This window comes from Rhinichthys klamathensis, unplaced genomic scaffold (assembly GCF_029890125.1).
Source record: "Rhinichthys klamathensis goyatoka isolate OS25496 unplaced genomic scaffold, OSU_Roscu_1.1 h1tg000196l_1, whole genome shotgun sequence".
NCBI lineage: Eukaryota > Metazoa > Chordata > Actinopteri > Cypriniformes > Leuciscidae > Rhinichthys > Rhinichthys klamathensis.
This window is the reverse complement of record NW_026606722.1, coordinates 2,371,782-2,395,901: the sequence shown is the minus strand read 5'-3', so window position 1 is coordinate 2,395,901 and position 24,120 is coordinate 2,371,782. Positions and strand designations below refer to the sequence as shown.

The following is a 24,120-nucleotide window of genomic DNA, read 5'->3' as shown; positions in this document are numbered from 1 at the left end:
TGAGGAGATCTTTCCTAAACGGAACAGGCCAGGGGACTTTGTCCACCATCTGAACCAGCTCCGGAAACCACGGTCTGGATTTCCAGAGAGGGGGCTACCAGGAGGACTGGGCATCCGCTCTCCCTGACCCGTTCGATAACCTGGGGTATCATTGAGACGGGGGGAAATGCATAGAGGGGGAGGTTGGGCCAACGCATCCCTTACCTTCGAGAAGAACACTGCGCAATGAGTGTTGTTCCTTGAGGTGAAGAGGTCGATTTCGGCCTCGCCAAACACTTCCCATATCAGGCGCACTGTCTGAGGATTCAGGGACCACTCGCCTAGGGGAGTGTTGCCCCGTGACCAGAGGTGGGTAGTAACGAAGTACAGTACTTTTACTTCGTTACGTTGGGCGACGTTCCTCTCGTTACTTTATTTTAATGCAATATGTTGTTAAAAGCGTTTATTCTAAGCGCGCGCTCTCTCTTTTTTCTGGGCATGAGCGATGCTCAATTCACAAATGAATCACTCTTTTGAGTCGATCCTGTTCAAAGACTTCATCAAACAAGTTGGGCAGATCTGTCTAAATCGGTTCGCGAATCAGTTTGAATGATCTGTTTAGTTTCCTCACGCACTGAATCGTCTCGGAGTCGTAACAGGAAGATTTAAGAACGTCAAGAGTGTTGTATGAAGTGGCGGTCCAGAGTCTACAGTAGGCTACAGTCTAGAAAGTAAATCCGCAAATGCATCATATTTTTTGCCAGCGATGAAGATCTTTATTAGTTGAACATCTTCGTATGTTACTTCGTAAGCTGTCTGTGAATGAATTATTCCACACGACGATACATTCGATTTCATTCAGTTAATTCATTTTACAACCAAACAGATTATTACGCCATATAGCACTACTACAAAGTATGACATTACCCTTTTTTTGGACATATACATTACTTTATAGTTATACATTAAATAAGCTATCATCGTCCAGTTTATGAATGTTTGTACACACACAATGTGTGTGTATTGCGCAGTGGCGTGCGAACTCGACTTGAAAACGAATGCCTTTGCCTGCCTTATTAGACTCAGTTAACCAGTTTAAAGATGCTTTCATAAATATAGCCTACATTTAAATACATTTTGGAGAACAGACAGAAGAAGATCCGTGCATTTGATCGTTGTTTGTGTTGGGCATGACATGACTGCGATCACATGTGAAGAGTTTTAACTCTTTCTAATATGTGTCAATGGTTCCCACCCTTTTACATATGAATCCAAAACTCCATAGAGTCACTTTATTCCAACATTGTCTAATAATCCAAATGTAGTTGTATTTAGTTACTATACTATTATACAAACCAAAGGACAGGTAATGGTTTTCAGGCTACAGATATAATATACAGATATACAGAAATAATGTTTGTCTCTTCTGTTTTTGTTGCAAAGATAGCTTATCTAATTATGATAATAGTCATTTAAATGAAAAAAATTCTAAATAATATCATGTTATATATACAGTATATATATACTGTATATATATATATATATATATATATATATATATATATATATATATAGGCCTATTTGATCCAAAGTAACTAGTAACTAACTACTTGAGTAGTTTTTTCATTGGATACTTTTTTACTCTTAATCCAAGTAACTTTTAAGATTATTACTTTTACTTTTACTTTGAGTAAATATTTCTATAAGTACTTGTACTTTTACTTGAGTACAGTTTTTGGATACTCTACCCACCTCTGCCCGTGACAGCATATCCGCACCCGTGTTGAGGATGCCTGGGATATGTGCTGCTCTCAGAGAGCTCAGATTGACTTGTGCCCAAATAAGGAGGTCTCTCACCAGGGCATTCAGGCTGCCCGACCTGACGCCGCCCTGGCGATTTATGTATGAAACCACTGATGTTTTGTCCGTCCGGACTAACACCTGGTGTCCCATGATGTTTGGCAGAAACGCTTTGAGGGCTAGACAAACTGCTTTCATTTCCAGGCAGTTGATGTGTAAGCTCTGCTCCGTGCTCGACCAGAGGCTGGAGACAGGCTTGCCCTTGTGTAATGCTCCCCAACCCTGGTTGGATGCATCTTTGAAAACCACCTTCCAAGTGGAAATCACACCCAGGCTCACACCCTCGAGATACCAGTCTTGAGCCTGCCAGGAAATAAGGGCCCGAAGACAACCCGTGATTCACCGTGACAAATAGGCTGCCTGACCGCCACTCGCGTGCTGGCACATGGCGCTTGAGCCAGTGTTCCAGTGGGCGCATGCGCAGTAGTCCCATACCGAGTACTGACGATGCGGCTACCATGAGACCAAGAAGTCTCTGAAACTTTTTCAGGCGTGAGCGCTCGTCTGCCTTGAAGGAGGCTGTGAGCTGTTGATTAGAGTGTGCGCGCTCTGCTGTGAGGCGCGCTCTCATAGTCATAGAGTCGATAACTGTGCCCAGAAAGATCACACTCTGGCTGGGACTCAGTTTGCTCTTGGATATATTGATTCTGTGACCCAGACATTGCAAATGGTTCAGAATCAAAGATCTGTGATGTAACAGTTCGGTTCTCGACTGAGCTAGAATCAGCCAATCGTCAAGATAATTCAGCACGCGCACCCCTTGAAGCCTCAGGGGGGAGAGCGCCGCGTCCATGCACTTTGTGAACGTACGAGGTGCTAAAGACAGGCCGAAGGGCAGAACTGTGTACTGATAATCCTGACAAGGGGCCTGCTGGCGCCCCGGCAGAAACCAGCCGTCCAGCCGACTCCAAGGAGGCTCCTCGGGCGAGGGCCACTCGAGCCTGAGGTCCGCGACGGCCTTGGTTAGGATCCGAAGCATCTCAGCGTCAGAGTTAGTCCCGGTAGCTGCGGCGCTCGCGCCCGACTGAGAAGCGATGGCGAGGTCAACTGAGCCCGACCAATCCTCCTCAGAAGCAGCAATGGAGAGGCTGTCGTCGTGGTCGTCGATCGATCCGCGAAAGAGACCAGGCCCACCGGGGGGTGGGGGGGTGGGGGGATGGCTGCTGGTCTCCCTCGAACAGAACCGGAGACGGTGTCAGGGTAGGGGAAAACGAAACACGCAGGGACGTGGCCTCCATACCCTCAGGTTGACGCTGGCTGTGGCGCTTCTTTTTCCTGGGCCGAAGAAAGGCGGGGAAGGAGGGGCAGGGGAAGCAGCGTCGCCATCTTGCGAGCGAGAGCGAGCCGCGACCGCAGCGTCGAGACGGGCATGCCTTCACAGACCGAGCATCCCCCGGCAGAAAGTGCAGCTTGAGCATGGGCGGAACCCAGGCACGCAAGAAGAGAGCCGCACGTGGCGCATGACGTGCGAGGTATTTGGAACAACGCTCGCGTTCCTAAAAGCAAATATAGCAAAGGATATGTGTTGGTCGCCGGATAGCGACAGCAGAGAGGCGACAGGGGAAGACGGCTTCTCAACGAAGACGAAAACCGCTGTAGAGATGCACACTCTAACTGTAGGGCTGGATTCAAAGCTTTCAGAGGACTCAGAGACGTGAAGTGTATGTCGCTGAAGGAGATGAAATCCGCTATAATGGCTATTTCGGGGGCTTTTATGGGCTCTGGCCACGCCGCTTGTGGCGGGCTCTGACGTGAATGACGTAATGATAGCTCATTGGCGCACACGTTGGAGCCGCCCGCGCCATTGGATGTGCAGTTGCTGCAGCACAGCCAATGAGTGAGCCAGACACTCACTGTGCTAGCTGTGCAGCTGCAAAATGCATTTTACATTAAGATTTTGTTTAAATAATAAACATTTAGCAGATTCTGCAAGCTGTATGTAAACTTTTGAGCACGACTGTAGCCGGGGTCAAACTGAGTGTACTGAGTTAATGTGACATACTGAGTTTGCTGATGACAGGAAGCAGGGTGCTGTACGCCTTCATGTATCCTGCCCTGAATCCGTCCAGAGACACCAGCAGCAGCGGCGCTTTAGAAAACCTAAAGGAAAAGATGAAATGCTTTTTTCAAATGCTTGTCATACCATGGAAACAAGTAGCTTCCTCTTTTAGTAGAAGTGCTCATGCGTAAGTAAAAATAGCAATAGGAAACATGAGCAGTTTCACCCAGAGTAGAGCAGATGTCGGTGTATGCCTACAGGCAGAGCCCAAAACACCATGTCTCACCCAAAACGCCAAATCCAACAACATGCTTTGAAATTGACTTGAATTGCTGAAAAAGCTCTCAGTAAAAAACCAACTTTCATGATCTAACGGTTGATTTAGTAAAAAGTATTATTTTTATTTATTATTCTCTATTTGTTTTGATCATAAAGCTTTTAAAGCTGGTTTTGGATGAGTGATTTAATAGACAGGGATATTGTGCCTTTGGTAATATTCAAAACTAACAATTTGCTTTTGTAATATCTTATGTAAAGGCAACACTAAAGAGTTACATTAGCATGCCGTTCCGCTTCCACACAACTCCTAAAAGACCCATCAGCCATCCTTAACTGTATCCTTCAAAACTGAAAAGAAGATTGTGCCTTTATAGAAACAGAATAATGCATAAAACATTAGCTAATTTTTTTATAATAAAATAAGTTATAAAATGAAAGGAAACGCCACGGAATATACAAGCCCACTGCAAAACAACAATTTTCCTAAATATTACTTTTATATTTTTTAAATTATTATGGCTCCCCACTACACCTCATAATGTGTTTTTATGATGAGATGAAATGGCAGTGATAACTGTTTGAAAGTCTTCTCAACAGAGCACATGGCTCATTAAGTTGTCTGTTTGTGTTTATGCCAGTGAATGTCATTACGGGCAAAGCTGAATGCATTTCAGAGTGAGTTTATTATAGCTAATGGAAAAGACAGCACCGACCAAACAGTCCATTTACCCAGAGTCAGACATAAACACACACACACGCCCAAACATCTCTCCGTGCATCTAAATAGATGCATTTATATACAGTGCCATTTAAAAGTCTGAGTCCACATGTGATTTAAAAGCCAAATAAAACTTACGTTTTAGGATGCTGGCAATTTAAAACAAATTATTATGATATACAATAAATACTATTTATAAACCACTAATCAAATAAGTACACTGGTGATCTAAATACTCCAATACTCCAATACAATACATGATTTCCAAAGTCATGTTAATTCTTTCAGTTCAACTACTGAAGTTATGCTCATATGATTTGTCACGAAAAAAACAACATTAAAGTGCCTCTATTATGCTATTTTAAAGGCTCCTAGTTTTGTTTTGGAGGTCTCCTACAACAGGTTGACATGCATCAAAAGTAAAAAAAACAGTTTAATTTTCTCATTATATATACATTGCACATCACCACATTGTTCAATGATTCTCAAACGACTCGTCGGATGAATCCCTCCATTCCGAGGGCCTACTCTGCTCTGATTGGCCAGATGGCCTAGTCTGTTGTGATTGGTCTACCGCGTACAGCGCGTGTTTTGGAAGCTAATGCCCATTACCATAACTGAACGTCAGCTCTGTCCGGGGGCTTCTTTCTAAAGCTCAGCGATTGTACACACTATAAAAACAGTAAAGATGACGTTGATTTTACCAATCCGCACGCGAGTACGATGACGAAACATTGGAAGAACTTATTCAACCCGATCCTCCATCGCAAGGACGAGGCCAGGCTTGGATTTATGTTGTGCTTTGTTATATGTGACAGCAGTCGTCCGTGAGGGGCTGCAGCTTTTACTTTCGTATTTGTTTAATTTGTATTAAACTCTTTGAATGTCCGCCGGTACCTGCCCCCTTCTTCCCATAACATCGAACCCGCGTTGAACTCCGAGATTTGAGAAGCAGTCATCAGTAAAATGACTTTTTAGGGGGATGGTCAAGTTGTTTGTGGGCGGACAACGTACAACAAACTAAGGCGGGCATTATGCAAATGTATATTGTAGTGACGTAGAACAGTAAACCAGTAGGATTCGAATTAAAAAGGACTCGTAAAGGCGGTTCAGAGTCGATTCTTTCTTTTGGGAGACATTAACTTCATTTATAGTGCACTTTCGACTTTACATCTTTGCAGAACGTTTACATTCACAAACAGCTATATTACACACTGCATGAAAGGGAATATTCGAAAAACATAATAGGACCACTTTAAGTTATTCAATTACGGAAAATGCAATGGACTAAGACCCTCCACCTCCCCCAGCTCCACCTGTCTAGATCTGCTACAGGATTAATGTATGTTTATTTATGCAGCAGCAGCATATCTTAAATCTTCTGTTCATTGCTGTTGGGTCTCGTTTATGTTAGATGTGTTGTATGCTGTTTTCAAGTGATAAGAATTAGCTGTCAGCGGCTAATACACCTAGAGGAACAAAAATGGCTATGATTGTGTACATAAACGTTACTGAAGTATGACAACTAGTGGAATTATGACTGCTGATACGTCATATGTGAGCAATTTGTTTTTTCAAAGGGTTGGAAGATCAGTTCCAGTGAAGTCTGTGAAGTCTTTGGCTAACAGTGAGGCAGCTGTTTTAGCTTTCGGACGTAGCCAGGGATATAATTTTCAAAATAAACAAATAATGTTTTATCCCAAAAGTTGGTGAAAACATATTGTCAAAGGAACGTGGCGGCCAACACACACAATGTATCTATAAAACATTCAAAGGCTCATTAACTATAGATGCTAATTTCTAAGCTTTGAGTTAAGGATATGAACCTGATACAGAGCCACAGATCTCATTTGTAAACATAAGTCTGTTACCCAGCAGGACATTGAGGAGTCCTGATGTCCTCACAGTCCTCTTCAAGCCAAGTTTTTTCACCTATGAAGAAAGAAGGAAGAGAAAGCAAGTATTAGTATTAGGCCAGGTGTATTTGTTCTTGCAGTGTTACATTTTCCAAGGTTTGCATCGACTTAACAGTGAGAAAGTGAAATGAAAGGGCAATGAGGAACAATTCAGTTTTTTTGAAGGAGGGAGAGGGTGGAATAGTTGGCCTTGGTGTGACAATAACACTACACACATATTCAGACAAAATCAATCAAGAAGGAAGCCAAACTAACATAAAAAATACTGGAACTTCATCACAGTCTTCTAATGATAAAAACAAACAACTGACAAAGTCCAGGCAGCTTATTTTCAAGTGATAAGAATTAGCTGTCAGTGGCTAAGCACCTACAGGAACAACGTGGCTGTGATTGTGTACATAAACGTTACTGAAGTATGACAACTAGTGGAATTATCTAAACAACATCTAAAAGGGTTAACACATGCATCATGTGTGTGCAATTTGGGTTTTCAAAGGGTTCGAAGATCAGTTCCACTGCTCTCATTTCAGCTCCAGCCAAATCTTGAACCCCTCCCCCCAAATGTGTATCAGCTTTTAGTGCAACACTTTAAGATATAATACAGAAATTAGCTTTTTACTGGAGTAAATGTGAGATGACTGCCATAAAACAATTGTGATGCTTTATCACTATTTAGACACTATTCTGTTCCTCACACCCGAAAAGTGGCCTAAAATAATCAGCTGAACATTTGTGAAAATATTTCAAAGAAAAACATCTGGCCATGAAAACATCATGTAGGCAAGATGCACAGCTCTCTATCCTGCTGAGCGGAGATGAACTCCAGGCCCGGATAACTTCAAAGACAAATCCTTCAGATCCATCACAACTTCACAGCAGCTATGAGCCGTTGAATAGGGGTGTAACGATACCACCATGTCACGATTCGATACATATCAAGATATACTCACGATATGATATTATTGCGATACTCCAAGATATATGGTAAAAGGAAAAAAAACTTACAGTTGATTAAAATGATAAATGAATAGGCTTGGACTTAGTGTTGGAAACCCAATGCACAGGACAATGGTGATGCCAGAATAAAAATATTGATGATTCTGAAGCTGAATACATATTGTCACTATCCACGATATTGTTAAACCCCTTCCGTTTAACAAAACATGTCTGTTCAAAATATGAAATAAAACTAACCAGCTTGAGGATTTTATACAACCCTCGCAGGATTGTATCAACCCCAAAATGTCTTCATTTCACTTATACAAAATAATGACAACTGATGAATATGCAGCTCTGGACTACAATGCACGTCGTGTACCTTCACATGTGCTCTTGTAGTTGGAGCAGCAGTCGCCCGCTTCCACGCAGTCTGCAGAGCAGGAGCAGAGGCTGTTCACCGAGCGCTCCTCGTCGCAGCGGGACTTAGAACACGTCCAGCGTCGACCTGGAACACAACGACTGAGGATGAACAGCACGACACAGATGACGTGGGGAGATTATGAGGGTATTCAAATTCAAGTTTGGTTGTAGAGTGCTTTGCACAGTACATTTTGTTTCAAAGCAGTATCAAGATAAACAGCTGACGATGTGGTGTATATGACAAGCCTTCAGAGCTGTATTTACAAAAATGTGTAACTTGTGATAAAATTTTAGGGTTACAGTTTATTTTAAGGTGTCATTGTTACAGTGTAATTACACAAATATGTACTGAGAGTAATATTAATTAACTTCACATACTTACTATAGGGTTAAGGCTAGATTAAAGTTTGGTTTAGGGTTAGTTGCATGTATAACTATTATTAAAGGGTTAGTTCACCCAAAAATGAAAATTCTGTCAGTAATTACTCACCCTCATGTTGTTCCAACCCCGTAAGACTTTCGTTCATCTTCGGAACACAAATTAAGATATTTTTGATTAAATCTGAGAGCTGGATCACTCCTCCATAGGCTTCTGAAGGGATCGAAACTGGCCGGCCCAAAAGTTATGAAAGACATCGTTAAAATAGTCCGAGTGACTACAGTGGCTCAATCTTACGTTTATCAAGCGACGAGAATACTTTTTGTGCGCAAAAAACAAACAAAAATAACGACTTTATTCAACTATTCATTTCCTTCTCTGTACGGCCGTGATATTTCACGTAGTGATATTGCGCAAAGCTTCTAGGTTGCACGTCACACGTAGGCTCACTATTGGCCGACGCTGGTCATGTGTGTGATGCGTGACGTACAACCTAGAAGCTTTGCGCAGTTTCACTATGTGAAATCTCACGGCCCACAGAGAAGGAAATGAATAGTTGAAAAAAAGTCGTTATTTTTGTTTGTTTTTTTGCACACAAAAAGTATTCTCATCGCTTGATAAACTTAAGATTGAGCCACTGTAGTCACTCGGACTATTTTAACGATGTCTTTAATAACTTTTGGGCCGGCCAGTTTCGATCCCTTAAGAAGCCTATGGAGGAGTGATCCAGCTCTCAGATTTAATCAAAAATATCTTAATTTGTGTTCCGAAGATGAACGAAAGTCTTACGGGGTTGGAACAACATGAGGGTGAGTAATTACTGACAGAATTTTCATTTTTGGGTGAACTAACCCTTTAAAGTTATAATAAAGATATATTATTATCTATTAGTTCTATCATAAAAAATGCTGTTTTGGTTGATATGCTTTCAAATAATGATATAACATATTCTTAGCAACATATTACACATAACGTATCCCTGCTTTCTTTCTCCTGGAATTCAAAAAGACGATATTTTGAAACTGGTTGTCCACACAATGAAGGTCAGTGGGGTCCAAAAACAGCATGACTTTCAAAATATATTCCACAGACAAAGCCACATATGTTTGGAAAGAAATTAGGGCGAGTAAATGACAGAGTTTTCCGCAATTCACCAAATGAATGCGAAATCCACCCATTCCTCACGTGCAGTGCACACAGCAGGCGCCAGGAGGAGGGAACATTTGGCTACTGTGCTGGAAACTGGAACTGATTCAAAACATCAGGGGGAAAAAAAACTACAGGGATTGACTTTAATCCTAAACTCGGAGAAACCCAGAGCTCTTAACACTGTACTGAGGGAATTTCAACAGGTGGGTGTTGATGGTTCAGACATTCTTGTTTCCAATGTTTGCAAAGTAAGGCCTTTTCTAGGCCGTTCCAGCCCATAAATGTACACACACTTTAAATAAATTAATTTTCCCTTTTTCTATCTCAGACACACACAAACACAGATGGTTTGCAGGGCTACCTAGTACCGAGAAACCAAACATAACTTAAGGCTTCCTCAAACTGAAGAGTGAGAGTGTGTTATGTTACAGTAACGTGACCCAAGGGAGAGTTAACACCTAACAACAGTCTCGGGTGATCCATTCATAAGAGAACAGCACTAAATACAGGTTCAATTGGTTGAACTTGAGAGAGCTTTTTTGACCCACTAACAGTAAGTAACAGTAAGTACAGTATATCTTTATATGTAACTTCATTATTACTTTATCATTTTCAGGATATGGTTAAAGTGCTAATTTAAATAAATTGACACTGTAAACACAAAAAACACTTCTGAAAAATGTTTTGACCAGGACAGTAAAACAATTAGACAAGAGCTCCGATTCATTTAAATTCAAAAACACAAAGATCCAGTCAACTCTGAGTTACGCTTAAAACACTCAAAACTTCTGAAACAATACAAAAACACACTAAGGCTGAGGAAACTGGATTATTATAACAACACAAAAAGAAGAAAAAAAACAGATCCTAATAACAGAGGAATCTGTGTAACCAGTAATTTGGGAAAATAATTTTGTTCTATCATCAGGTCTCCAGAACAACCTAGACATATTAACTAAATACTGCCACAACTAGACCTTAGAAGTCAACATCCAAAAAAACTAAGATTATGATATTTCAGGGGGGGTGGAGAAACACATCTGGAACATAAACATGTATTTATTTACTGTAAACAACGCCGTACTTCAACACTCTTTACAATATAATTATCTTGGTCTGGTTTTAACCCCCACAGGAAATTTCAATTTAGCAATTAAAACATTAGTTATAAAAGCCCGCAGAGCACTGCACGCCATACGAATGGAATTGTTCGAAATAAACATTCCAATCAGAATTTGGACAACGATTTTTGCTTGTGTGATACTGCCTATTGCCTTATATGGAAGTGGGGTATGGGGCCCAGCAATAAGGTTTGAGACAAACATCCTTTAGAAGGTCTACATGTAGAGTTGTGTAGAAACATCCTTCATGTCCACAGAAACACACCTATCAACTCATGTAGGGCGGTCTCTTCCCCTCAATTTAACGATTAAAATAATTGCTTAGAAATTATGGATACACTTAAAAGCTAGTTCTGAAGACGATCTTCATTTTAAAGCACTTAAAACACATGAATTGAGTGCTAAGAAAAGTCATCTTTGTGCAATGGTTTCAGAACTGACTAACACATCGTTCAATGTCCCTGAAAAAGCTGCAAGAATTAAAGAAATGATTAAATCAAGAGAAAGAGCACCTGAGACGAGCCGTGGTGAGGAGCAGAGAGCGCGTCTCAGGTGCTGCGGTTATCACTCCGCCCAAGTAGCAGTGCTTCGCCTTCAGAGAATATAGTTCCCAGTATTTATACAGTTAAAATATGTCTGTGTCTCATGTGACTTTGTTTTTTGTACACTCTGTGACTATACAAATCACAACATGTAAATAGGAAAATGTTTGCGCTATTTTGTCACTTATTTGGATTAGTATGCTAGCTGCAACCATTTACATCCAGTCTTTGTGCTAAGCTAGGCTAGCGGTGGGTGCGTCAAACAGACTTATAGCACGCACGGAGATGAAAAAGGTATGTGTGGACTTATCTAACTCTGGGGGATAAGGTGAATAGGGTAAAGTCCCAAAAAGTCGCAGTGTTCCTTTAACACTTGATGGGTTAAAGATAGCAGTGAAGTCTTTTTTAAAGGGAAAAATCTCCTGGCTTGGGATGGTATTCCGCCAGAGCATTTAGCCATATGGGACATAGTTGAAGTTTTAATATTAGATTTGATTAACTATGCCCTAGCCTAGAGCATAAAACTTTACATAAGAATCAGAAAACTGCTCTTATAACATTATTATTAAAAAAAAAAGATGTAAATGACCCCATGAAATGCTCCAGCTGCTGTCGTCCCAAATCATTGATATGTAGATGCCAAATTATATGCCAAAGCTCTTGCGATACGCTTGGATAAGGTAATGGATAAATGAATTTATCATGACCACACAGGCATTATTATGGGTCATTTGGAAGCAGATAATGCTTGCAGATTTCGGCATATTGTGGATTTGGCAGAATCATTTAGCTAACAATGTGCAGTGCTCTCATTGGATGCTGAAAAATGCTTTTGACTGGTTGGAGTGGCAATATGTGGGCGCTAATTGGGATTCGGTCCAAAATACATTATTATGTTCCTCTCCAATGTTACAGCTTCAATCAAATGTAAGATAACACTCGAAAATCTTCAAGGTAAAAATGCTTACAATTAATGTTTACAATTAAAGTTACATAAGTTATTCAGTCAAGAGCAATGAGTGATTTTCTCTTTGTCTTTGCTTTGACAGCAGCAGGTTTATTTGATTGCTGTCACTTTAAGAGCGTTTGCAAGGATCTAATATTCTGTTACACAACATGCATTTACTTTCTCAATTATCTACGTTCCAAAACTGAATGTTTTTACTGGAATACTCGCCAAGACGGCACTTTGACAATTGTGTGTGTATTTGACTGTTTAAGCACAATAAGCCAGGAAAACAACTCAGTTTGGTGCTCGCGAGTTGTTTGAGAGGCATGAATTAATAAACATGCAGGAATTAGTACAATTATGCACAACACAAGCACAGTTCAACCGGAGGGAATGGGACGAGTGAGTGAGAGGAGGTGGGTGTGTGTCAATTTGACGTTGGAGAGAAAAGACAGCGAGAAAGCACAGCTGGTTTAAGTGTATCAATACTGCAGAAAAGGAGTATTGGAACAGTTTCAGGTATTTCAGTATCAATATGTATCAAAATGTTGATATTTTTGACAACACAAGTGGTCCCTATACTAAATGCCACAACCAGCTGAATTGTGCTACGAGGTTTGATGGTGCAGATGCAGGCAGGCTGCTTTGTGCCTAAAAACAAGTGCACTCGGGCCACTTTGTAACTTAAACGCCCCACGTAAGCTGTGTAGTCCCCCGTGCCACAAGGGGGCAGTAAGGACTGTACTTACAATGGGAGTAGGTCACTTCAGATGTTTCTTGACCCTTTCTTTTTTTTCCCTTTTGAATAAAAGCTAAAACTTCCAGCTGTGCAGACCAGGGCTGCGTACGAAAACGTAGGCAGCTGACTTGTTGCCTAGCTGCCCTATCAGGCAATGATTTCGCAGTGTAGTGATCAGCAGGCAAACATGAGGGCAGTCTCCCTTCATCACAACATGAGTCCCCTTTCATCTGCCATGATGAAAAGGACAGTGCCCGGTTGCATAAAGCACCTTAAGTGTAATTTTCCCTTAAGGTCGCCCTTATGTTTCCCTTAAACCTAAGGGTGTTGCAGAAAAATACCCTTAAGTGTTACTTAACGTTTTTTTTTTAAGTGAAACGTCATAAACACTTAGAATTTCCCTTAAATGCTGTTTTTTCACTTAAGTAATCGTTAAGTGTTGCATAAAACCCCTTAACGGTAATTTCCCTAAGTATAACTTAAGGTTTGGAAATCGTAACCTTAAGAGTAACGCGGACAAAAATAAGACGACATGGCTGAATTTATGAAACCAGCTGAAGATCATAGGGAATAGGGAGAACCCTTTGGACCAATTTAGCCATGAAAAATTGTTGCAAGAATACCGATTTGATCGGCGCGCAATATTTGACATCGCTATCAAACTAGACGGCTGTCTGTCTGTCATTACACGCGACTCGCATGTAGACTATCACAACGTTAAGTCAGTGCGCGCACGGAGAGTGTGTGACCGACCCGTGCAGAAAAAAATTCACAGGAGAACGAGCTGATTCTGTGTTTTAAAAGGAATCATGACAGAAGAAAACAGGTATGCTATGGAAATATACTCAGCTGTATTTCGAGACACAGAGCCAGTGCATTCACAAAACCTAAACAAATACCAAAGCATGAGACGGTGAACAACACAAACTGCCGCCACTTTCGGAGCTAACGCGGTGTTGCGTGATAGGATAGCGTCACTAGACTGACACGTGATATTCCGACATGTTAGTGTTTTGCGTATCTATGGCAACAACAGACTTTTATAACGTGAATCCAGGATCGCTGTCGTGAAACACTTAAATGTTTCCCTTACCTAAGAGAACCGTTTAAGAGATTATATGCAACACCCTTAAGTTATTCTCTTAGGTAAGGGGAAATCGCCCCTTAAGTATCATACTTAAGGGAAAAACTTAAGGTGCTTTATGCAACCGGGCACAGGACTCTAAAACTCACACCTCCAAAAGAAGCTCCACAAACAAGGAACTAGGTGGGCTAGGAGATAAGCCTGCAAAGACAATTGGCAGGTACCATTTGTGGAAGGGAAGAATGATGACATTAGCATGCCATTGATCACAGACTGATCCCATCACCATTTGCCCATTGTTCACCCCAGTCCCTCAGTCCTGAGACCAGGGTGTGAATGACCACAGACTCTCAGACTCACCAAATCGGTTTTGCCATGTGGCTTGAAGCCACAAAGGATGGATTTTCTATGCAAAATGGACACACCATGGACAAAATGGAGCAAATATTCTTCATATCTGTATATACTGTATATACTTCATGAGTGTTGTTTGTGTACATTCAACACATACAAACTTAGCAATTAAGGTATACATGAAATCATGGGTAAAAGTTCAATATTACCCAATGACGTTTGGTCTTTATGTTTTCAGCACAATGTCTAGGTTAATCTGGAATTGGTTTTGAAAGTGAATTATGCATAGGAAAAACCTTCAAGACATTTTTCTCAACATGAACTTGAAGCTATGCAAATTAACCTTATGTCAAAGAGGGGCCATACAGTGGCCACCTCTGACAGCATCAGCCAATTAAAACACTGGATCTGAAAGCCGCCAATTTGCAAATCTTGGAGAGTTTAAAAAGGTTCTCTCTAAGACAAAGAGTTGTTCTGGTTCTGGTTCAAGGTTCCAGTTCCAAGATGTGCTAAGCTCTATGGAGTTGTGAAGTTGCTCTCTTAAGACTCTTAAGTTGCTCTAAAGAGAGAAACAAAGAAGTTCTGCAAGAAGTTAATTTGGGAAGTTTGAAAACAGCAACACACAATTCCCCTCCCCTCCCCATTAACGAGAACCAACAAGTGACTGAACAGTTTGAGTGTCGACATGACTGAACAGAACAGGGAGTATACAGGATGAAATTAGGAACTAACTAGACACAGATGGAGGAAGATTAACTAATCAGGGACAAACGAGAACAGGTGCAGACTAGACAGAACATAATTGTGACATAACGCCCCCCTCAGAAAGCGCGTCCTCCCGCCGTGATGGCAACAAAAGTCCAAAAAAACAGAAAAAGGGCGAAGGCTTAGGCGGAGGCCGTGGAGCTGGGGACGGACTGGACCCTGGAGACGTTGGCCACGGGCACCATGGTGCCGCAGATGGGGGGAGGAGCCAGGGTAGAGCCTGAAGTGACTGGCAGGACGAGAACCGGGGGCCGATTGACGGCGGCAGCACCGTGAGTGGCAGAGGAGTCCGCGGAGCGTGCGGATGGATGACCAGCGTTACGATGTGGTGAGGGAGGCCGATGGGGAGGTCAGAGAAAGGGAGAAGTCCAGTGATGCCGAAGGGGAGCAGGGTGAGGGCTCAACCAGAATACCGGAAGTCCGTGGCTGTAGCTGGGCTAGCGAGCCCAGCAGAGCATCCGGGCAGACGGACCACGGAGGCGATGAAGGAGTGGTGGGTCGAGGTGAGGGCGACGGGCTGACAGGACGAGGTGGTGGTGTGGGCCTGGAGGCCCGAGGTGCAGCCGGGGACTCGGCCTCACGCCAAGCTGGTGGAAGGGAAAACCCAAGGCGCAGAGGATGTGAGCCACACGGAGTGAGCGGTGGAGGCAGAGCCGAGGAGCTGGACCACACCAGTGGTGCCGACAGATCCAGGGCACTGGCCGTGACCAGCGACGGAGACGGAACTGGGAAGTTAGGCAGGGATACAGGCTGCAGGTTTCCAGACAGGACCAGCGAGGAGGATGAAGACTTGAGGGTGTGGACTTGGGAGGGAATTGGATCCGCGGACCACAGGTCTATCAGGTCCAGGTCCACTCCTGGCTCTGAGCTGGACTGACCTGCCCGCTTTCGACTCCGGGCCCTTGATGTTTCAAGCTCGTCTGCACACGAAGGTACCTCACGAAACTGATTCCAGACAGACTTCTGAAGGCATAGCGGTTTAATGATCTACAGCAATATAGAATGAGCTTTGGTGAAAACTAAGTGAATATTTAATGAGTACAATAGTAATTTCTCACTAGAAATAAAATCATGTTTAGAAAATTACATCTAAACTAAACTTTTCTAACTCAACTGTCACAGAATGGATGCTTTATAGTGTTATTAATAGTAGAATTAGTAATAGTAAGTATTATTATCTTATCAGTATTGTAGGGTATCTAGGGTAAATCATTGACTTGTTCATCTGAACAGAACCTAAATGCACATTCCTGGTTAAATCCAAAAGCTTTTAGACTCTGACTTGTGACAATCTAAATCTTAGATGGTGCCAACATGTCTGAGACTTAGAGGAACTCTCTGACACCATTTACGATCCGCGCCGAGCATCAAAAGATCTTATCACACCAGCATCTTCCTTTCTGCGAGGAAGGAATGCCAGATGGCCTGGCTGGACCTTTCAGAGATGCACAACACACAGAAATACACAAACTGTTACCTTAAACTCAGAACATGAGCCATTGCCAACTGTATACGATATATTCCTGTGTGTTTGCACGCTGCCCATGTCATAGTAAGGTCTCTATGATTTTATCGTAGCAGTACATTCCTTCCAAGAGCTTATAGTTATGTATTAAGATGTATTTTCATATTCCTATTATGTGTACATGCTTTGTTTGGTACCGTTGTAATTCTCTCGGTCCAATTGATTTGGCCAGATACAGAAGATTACAGTAAAGTGTATGATTCTATGTGCAACAGCTTTTTGGGACAGGAAGGACCAATTCTGACACTGCCATAAATCGAGCTTGCGCTCTTAGACAAAGAGTAATAAAAACTAAATTCCCGCCTGTGACTTCCAACTCTCCGATTGGCCAAGCCGACAGGAAGAGGCTGGATTTCTCCAAGGTGATAAATGTCGGCGCGCTCCACACACACTCTCTCTCTTCCTGGACTCGCTCCAACGCCACACGTGCGCGCTCCTCGGACCAGCTGCAACCACGTGACGCTCCAACGAAACACAAAGACCTGCCGCTCACACACGCTCAGGCACATGAGAACCATGCAAGTATCTTTGAGTTACCGAGATGTTAGAGCATTAAGACTGTGTCTTTTCGTGTTGTCTCTTAAGGTCAAAGTCTGTAATTTTGCCACTGACCCTTCCAGACTCTCTCTCTCTCTCACTCTCTCCCTGTTTCTTTCACTCTCAGATTCTTTCAGTGTTTTGTTTTCTCCGTGTTATTTGTTGTATATAGTATTCTGTAACCGTACACGTAGTGTACTGCTTTATTGAATTCATTATATACATTCATTGATTCTGTTGTGTTTTGCTCGTATCCAAGTCACTTAAATGCTTCGATCAGCTACGCTTTAAAATTGCAGAATACTTTACATAGTATTTTTATAAAATAAAGAAGTTGTTTTCCATGGCCAGAGAAATAGCCTTTCTTCTATAAGATGGATAGCCTTTCATGGGGGTTCATTAAAGGTGCTACATGGAACTTTTCTTCTACAATGAATCCTTTTTTTATTGCCTGTGTGTGAAGGGGTTGTAATCACACATTACAATGATCCACTTGTCGGGTTTTGCTATTACCTCTGAAGGCCAATATTCATATTTCTATGTGAAGTCTCCGGGTCGGATTTACCGCGAAATCCATCGGATGTGACGTGCATGCGCGCTCCCGAGCCTCTCTCCTTATATACAGTCTATGCGACGGACGGCACTGCAGCTGACGACATGGAGTCTGTCTGATAACAGCCAAAAACGACCTGCCTCCAGCACAACACACACTCCAACACTAACTCCACATAAATATAAAAAACAAAACAAAGTTTTATCTGCTGAAGCTCGTCAGGCCAAACGTGATTCTGATCGACTCAGGACGAAAACACGGATCAACATCGGCAGAGCTTTAGAATTATAGTGACTCTTTTGCCAAAGCGTCTATATCCAACGCACATGGCACCCTTTAGCGTCATATGAGACGCAGATATATGGCGCCTCCTAGTGGTCTAACCCTAACATTTACATTTACATTTATTCATTTAGCTGACGCTTTTATCCAAAGCGACTTACAATTGCTTTATGTCAGAGGTCGCACGCCTCTGGAGCAACTAGGGGTTAAGTGTCTTGCTCAGGGACACATTGGTGTCTCACAGTGGATTCGAACCCGGGTCTCTCACACCAAAGGCATGTGTCTTATCCACTGCGCCATCACCACCCTTCCTAACACTACCCCAGACCTAAACCTACCCAAAACCAAAGCGTGTTATATTGACGCTAAAGGGTGCCATATGCGTTGGATATAGACGCTTTGGCAAAAGAGTCAATATATTACGCTTTGGGATGAGAATGCGTTGAAACTACATGAGACATGGAATGAATACAAAAGACTGTTCCAGGATAAGAAAAGCTTTAGGATACTTGTTTTATGTACTAGATCTACGTTATAGATCGTTACGCTATAACGTAATTCATCCCACTATCATATTGTTTATAATAAACATTTCCAGACACGTTCAGTACAGTAATGTTACTTCCTACTGTCTTACTGTTACACTGACATTGTTCAGTCTAGTTCACTATTCGACTCACTATAACGTTATCATGGTACGAGCATGGAACGTCAAGCTGATAAAAGTAGCCTATTATTGTAACGTTGCAGTGGGAGTTTACATGAGTTTCCAGCATGTTGTGTGATGCTTTCGCCGTTGCGTTGAAAGTCTCCGTGTGGCCGGCACACGCACACGAGCGCTCTTGTTGCAATCTGAAACATCACCACTAGAGGCCGCTAAAAGTTCCATAGAGCACCTTTAAAGTATCGTACGGTCAGTTTGATGGACAAACAGATTGTTCATACTAGATTGATTGCCGTTAAAGGTTATCCTGAGAATATATCTATTCTCGACAATTTGTATACGAATAAATAATTATAATTCGTTATGATTTTGATTATTGATATATAAAATTGATCTATCCTGCCGATCTGTATGAATAATTGATTATAAGTCCATTGTATTCAGTCGTTCATAACAGATTGGCAACGTAACCCCCTCGTTGGGCGATTTAACATGTATAATTATCCGGTTCAAACCCATATGAATAATGATTAATTATGAATTATTAATTTTTGAATACATATTCCCCAAAACTGAAACCGGATACTCTACAGTATTATTCTTAGTTTTATATACACAGTCAAACCAAAATGTATTGAGACACCTTCAACATTTCTCAAGCTCTCAGTCAGAGTGATCAAGATGAGTGAAGGCAAGTGAAAATATATCTGTGCTAGACTGTGCTACTTAGCATCAAACACTGGCGACTGAAATCTAACAATTTATTAGCCAATGGCTAATGATAGACTTTACTAGTCGCCTGACATGAAAATATAGTCACATATGCGAGTGATTTACTCTTTCTTGTTTTTTCCCCTAAGCGAAGAACAACTTTGCCGTGAGTATGTCAGGGCCTTGAGAAAGAGAGAGTTAAAGAAAGTGCAAAAGAAAGAGAAATGCCACTTACTTGGTTCCACACACACTTCCTCATAGTCCCGACAGCAGGTGCCTTCATTTACACATGCAGCGTCACAGTGGCACGCTGCATTAGCATCACGACTTTTGGACATGCAGCGATTTTTACAGCTATCAGTAACTATCAGACAGAAAACACACAAAATATAGAGCATGTAGACAGAATGATATCTCAAATATAAGTTGTCAAATTGAATAATAATACAGGGCTTCATTCCAATGCTCAATGGCATTTAAAGGGGATTATACAACGGATTAAAGATTACACAATGATTATAGATTATATACTTTTTACACTCACCGACCACTTTATTAGGTACACTTGTTTACCTGCTCATTAACACAAATATCTAATCAGCCAATCACATGGCAGCAAATCAATGAATTTTAGGCATGTAGACATAATGAAGTTCAAATTGATCATCAGAATGGGGAAGAAAGGTGATTTAAGTGGTTGTTGGTGCCAGACGGCCTGGTCTGAGTATTTCAGAAACTGCTGATCTACTGGGATTTTCACGCAAAACCATGCCTTGATGATGTCAGAGGTCAGAGGTGAACGGCCAGACTGGTTTGAGCTGATAGAAAGGCAACAGTAACTCAAATAAGCACTCGGTCTGCAGAAGAGCATCTCTGAACACACAACACTTGAAGCAGAAGAGCTACGGCAGCAGAACACACACCGGTGGCACTCCTGTCAGATAACAACAGAAACTGAGGATACAATTCACTCGGGATCACCAAAACTGGACAACAGAAGATTGTAAAAACGTTGCCTGGTCTGATGAGTCTCGATTTCTGCTGACATTCAGATGGTCGGGTCAGAATTTGACGAAAACAAAATGAACGCATAGATCCATCCTGTCTTGTATCAACAGTACAGGCTGCTGGTGCTGTGATGGTGTGGAGGAGATTTTCTTTCCACACTTTGAGCCTCTTAGTACCAGTTGATCATCATTTAAACACCACAGTCTACCTGAGTATTGTTGCTGACCATATCCATCCTTTATGACCACAGTGAACCCATCATCCGATCGCTACTTCCAGCAGGATAACACACGTCACCAAGCTCAAATCATCTCAAACTGGTTTCCTGAACATGACAATGAGTTCACTAAACTCAAATGGCCTCCACAGTAACAGTTAGTTCACTATTCTCAAACAGTCTCCACAGTCTCCAGATCTCTGTCCAATAGAGCAGCTTTGGAATGTGCTGGAACCGGAGATTCACATCATGGATGTGCAGTCAATAAATCTGCAGCAACAGTGTGATGCGATCATGTAAATATGAACCAACATCTCTGAGGAATGTTTTCAGCACATTGCACAATCCGGTACTAGCAAGGTGTACCTATTAAAGTGGACAGTGAGTGTATGTAATAGCTTATAAAAAGCTTATAAAGGGGGATCTTTAATTAAAACTATTTCAGTCAAAGGCTGGCCTAGATTCAATTATGACCAGAAAAACAGTAGAAACTGATATTGTACCTTTATCACTGCAGCGGAGTTTCAGTATAAATATGATTGTGAGAATTAAAGCCAGCAAGGCGAGCAGAAGAACCTAAAGAAACAAAAACAAATGCAGTTACAAGATTTAGTAAAGAATGAATCATTATTATAATTGCATTAATATAATTTGCATGGATTGTAAGAAAATGTAATGGGTAACGGTTAGGAATATATATCTTGACAACAAATTAACATAAAACACATCAAACTTTACCAGCAGAAATTGTCTACTTGCATTAACAACAAGGTCATGAATTAAATTCCTAGTTTAGTTCAAAGTTTGGGGTTGGTAATATATTTTGTATTTTTTATTTGATCAAAATTACAGTAAATTAAAATATATATCGGGAAATATTAATTTAATTAACGATAAATTGTCTCTTTTAAAATGTAATGTATTCCTGTTATGGCAAAGCTGAATTTTCAGCATCATGACTCCAGAAATAATTCTAATATGATGATGACACATAATAAGAAACATTTCTTCTTATTATCAGTATTGAAAACATGTGCTGCTTAGTTTTAATTTATTTTTCTTAAAAATCCTCGAACCCCAAACTTTTAAAAGTTACTGTAAAAACTGTAAGCCTTGACTTCAAGACCATTGAAAAATCAAATTGTAAAATAACAAATTTATATCTTTAGTGAATAAATGAAATTCCAAACAACAGTTTCACATAATACAGTGAATGCAAGTCTCAGGAAATGATTTTTCCCCAGTTGGCTACAATAAAACAGCAGCAGGGTCTTTCCAGTTCTTTGTGTGTACATTCCCCCTCCTCATCTTCCACAGTGTTACAGTGCTGAATGTCTCAAACTGTTGTGACTGCTGTGTAGTGAACAAAAGGGAGCAAGAATTCCCTGAACTTGCACACACTTTTCATTCATTCTATGGTTTAAAGTGAATTGTTCAATTTAAATAGATACGAGATCAGAATTAAAACATGATGCCTGAGGCTTAAGCAGCTTTGTTACATTTAGAATGCCACATTAAACAAAAATCAGGTATTTTCGGTCAATTCGTTTAGTCTTCTTACAGTAATGGTTCATCCAACAAAAGGCATAGTTATTGACAAGGAAGCATTTGAGTCAATAGACTAGTTCAACGTTTAAAGTTTAACTGAAAGCTGCCAAGATCAACACACCAGCCACACATTTAACGCATGTTGGAATTTATCTGATAAACTGATTATTTGGAGTGAGAATTGTTTAGAAATATCAAATTAAAATATTGTTGCAACTTGCAGCCTCATAGGGATGAATAACCTTGTGAAAAGTCCACTAGCTCAACTCAAAGGCATGCTGTAACGCTATATTACACAGTGAGGTACACTGGCTTCTATACTTAATGATTGTAACATTTCTCCGAAACTCTGGTGCAGCCAGTTGATACTTGTTTTTGCTGTACAATAGAAATGTCTATGACTTTAGATTGTATTCATTTCCGTGACTCCCCCATCTTTCCATGCTTTCACTGACCGTGGGAACCCTGAAAAAATGATGATGAATGATGAGCTAAATCTCAGCTACCTAAAACATCCTATATCTAACAGCACAAATGATTAAAGATACTTTACAAAAACAAAGATGAAACGACACAAACATTTACGTACAATATAGTTTTCCTAAAAAGTACAAATACATTAAGAAAATAGCTACACCTTTTCTTTTTTGGTGAATGACAACTTAGGTGCCTCATTATCTAACTTAAGTTAATTACCCATATACTATACTATATTATGGTCTTGTGGGAAGATGCTCTTTAAAATAAAAGTTCCAAAGGGTTGTTTTTGTTTGTTTTTGTAGAAGAGACATTTTTTGGTTCTCAAAAGAACCTCTCAGTGAACAGTTCTTAAAAGAACACACATTTTTCTAATCACTAAATCACATTTTAATAATCTAAAGAAGATTTTTCCACTATATTATCGAACCTTTTGTGCAATATTGGATCCATGGATTATAAAGGTGCAACACTGAACCAGATGCCAATAAAAAAAAAAAAAACTTTTATTTTTAAGAGTGTAGCCTATGTAAATTTACTTCAAATAGGCTAAAGACAGAAAATAACAAAAGAAAACCTTTACACAAAATATTAAGCTTAATTAAGGGTTAAATGAGTAGCACTCCGTCAGTTATGAGTTGTTTGTTTAACCTATACACCGGCTTTTATTCCCCCCATACTGTCCCATGAGACTTCTCTTACCGCAAAGAGGATTTTCACGCATCTTGACCTTGTTTTTGTGTCGTTTTGTGTCGGTTTGGCCCGCTGTCCTGTCCCCAGGAGGTTGGCGGCGTGCTCGCTCATGTGTTCATCCCGCTTGGCTGAATCCATTATTGATCGCGCGCTCAGTCAGTGTGTGTTGCACAGGTTTGTTTTGCAGACACTCATTTCAAACTTTGTTCTCTAGTGACTTTCTAGCTCATGTAGTCAGAGGACCGCCCAGCTGCAGTCTACCAAAGGTAACTTGAGCAGCACATGCCCGCTGCTTCATGTGGAATTTAAACTGGGGCGAATGCGGTTTGCACTAAAATGGTTTTGTAATTTAGTAAAAGTTCTTCTCATTAACTGACCATTTAGGTAAAGGAACATATGACTGAGGTAAATAAGGCCAGCGGTGTTTTGCTTTAGGGAGGGGAAAACACTTGTTCGGATAAGTCAAACAGAAATTGAAAGTGCCATTGTTGTCTTCTTACAGAGTGAGCTAGATTCACCCTAAGCTGAAAGCTGAAATGTGTTTGCATTAATAGCCGTAATATGAATGACCAAAAAAAAAAAGAGCTGCAGTCAGGATCAGTAAAATATGCTGCAAAGTGTCAAGTCCTTATTTGTCCATAAATCACTGAACGCATTCTGACATTCCACATGAATTGATGCATCATGTTGTGAATGTGATGACCTCAATATGC

At 41.0% G+C, this 24,120-nt stretch overlaps 1 protein-coding gene across 2 annotated transcripts in view; it reads right to left on the bottom strand.

Moving 5' to 3' along the window:
- Positions 1-23,651, bottom strand: part of enpp1 (ectonucleotide pyrophosphatase/phosphodiesterase 1) — a 76,847-nt gene extending 53,196 nt beyond the window's left edge. For both annotated transcript variants that reach the window (XM_056262644.1, XM_056262643.1), the window contains exons 1-6: positions 23,417-23,651; positions 21,193-21,265; positions 19,700-19,828; positions 8,070-8,195; positions 6,707-6,767; positions 3,842-3,939 (exon numbers count right to left, since the gene is read on the bottom strand). In XM_056262644.1, the coding sequence (XP_056118619.1) occupies positions 3,842-3,939; positions 6,707-6,767; positions 8,070-8,195; positions 19,700-19,828; positions 21,193-21,265; positions 23,417-23,545 (616 nt within the window). In that variant the 5' untranslated portion in view covers positions 23,546-23,651. The remainder of the gene's footprint in view (positions 1-3,841; positions 3,940-6,706; positions 6,768-8,069; positions 8,196-19,699; positions 19,829-21,192; positions 21,266-23,416) is intronic.
- Between the last annotated feature and the right edge of the window lie 469 nt (positions 23,652-24,120).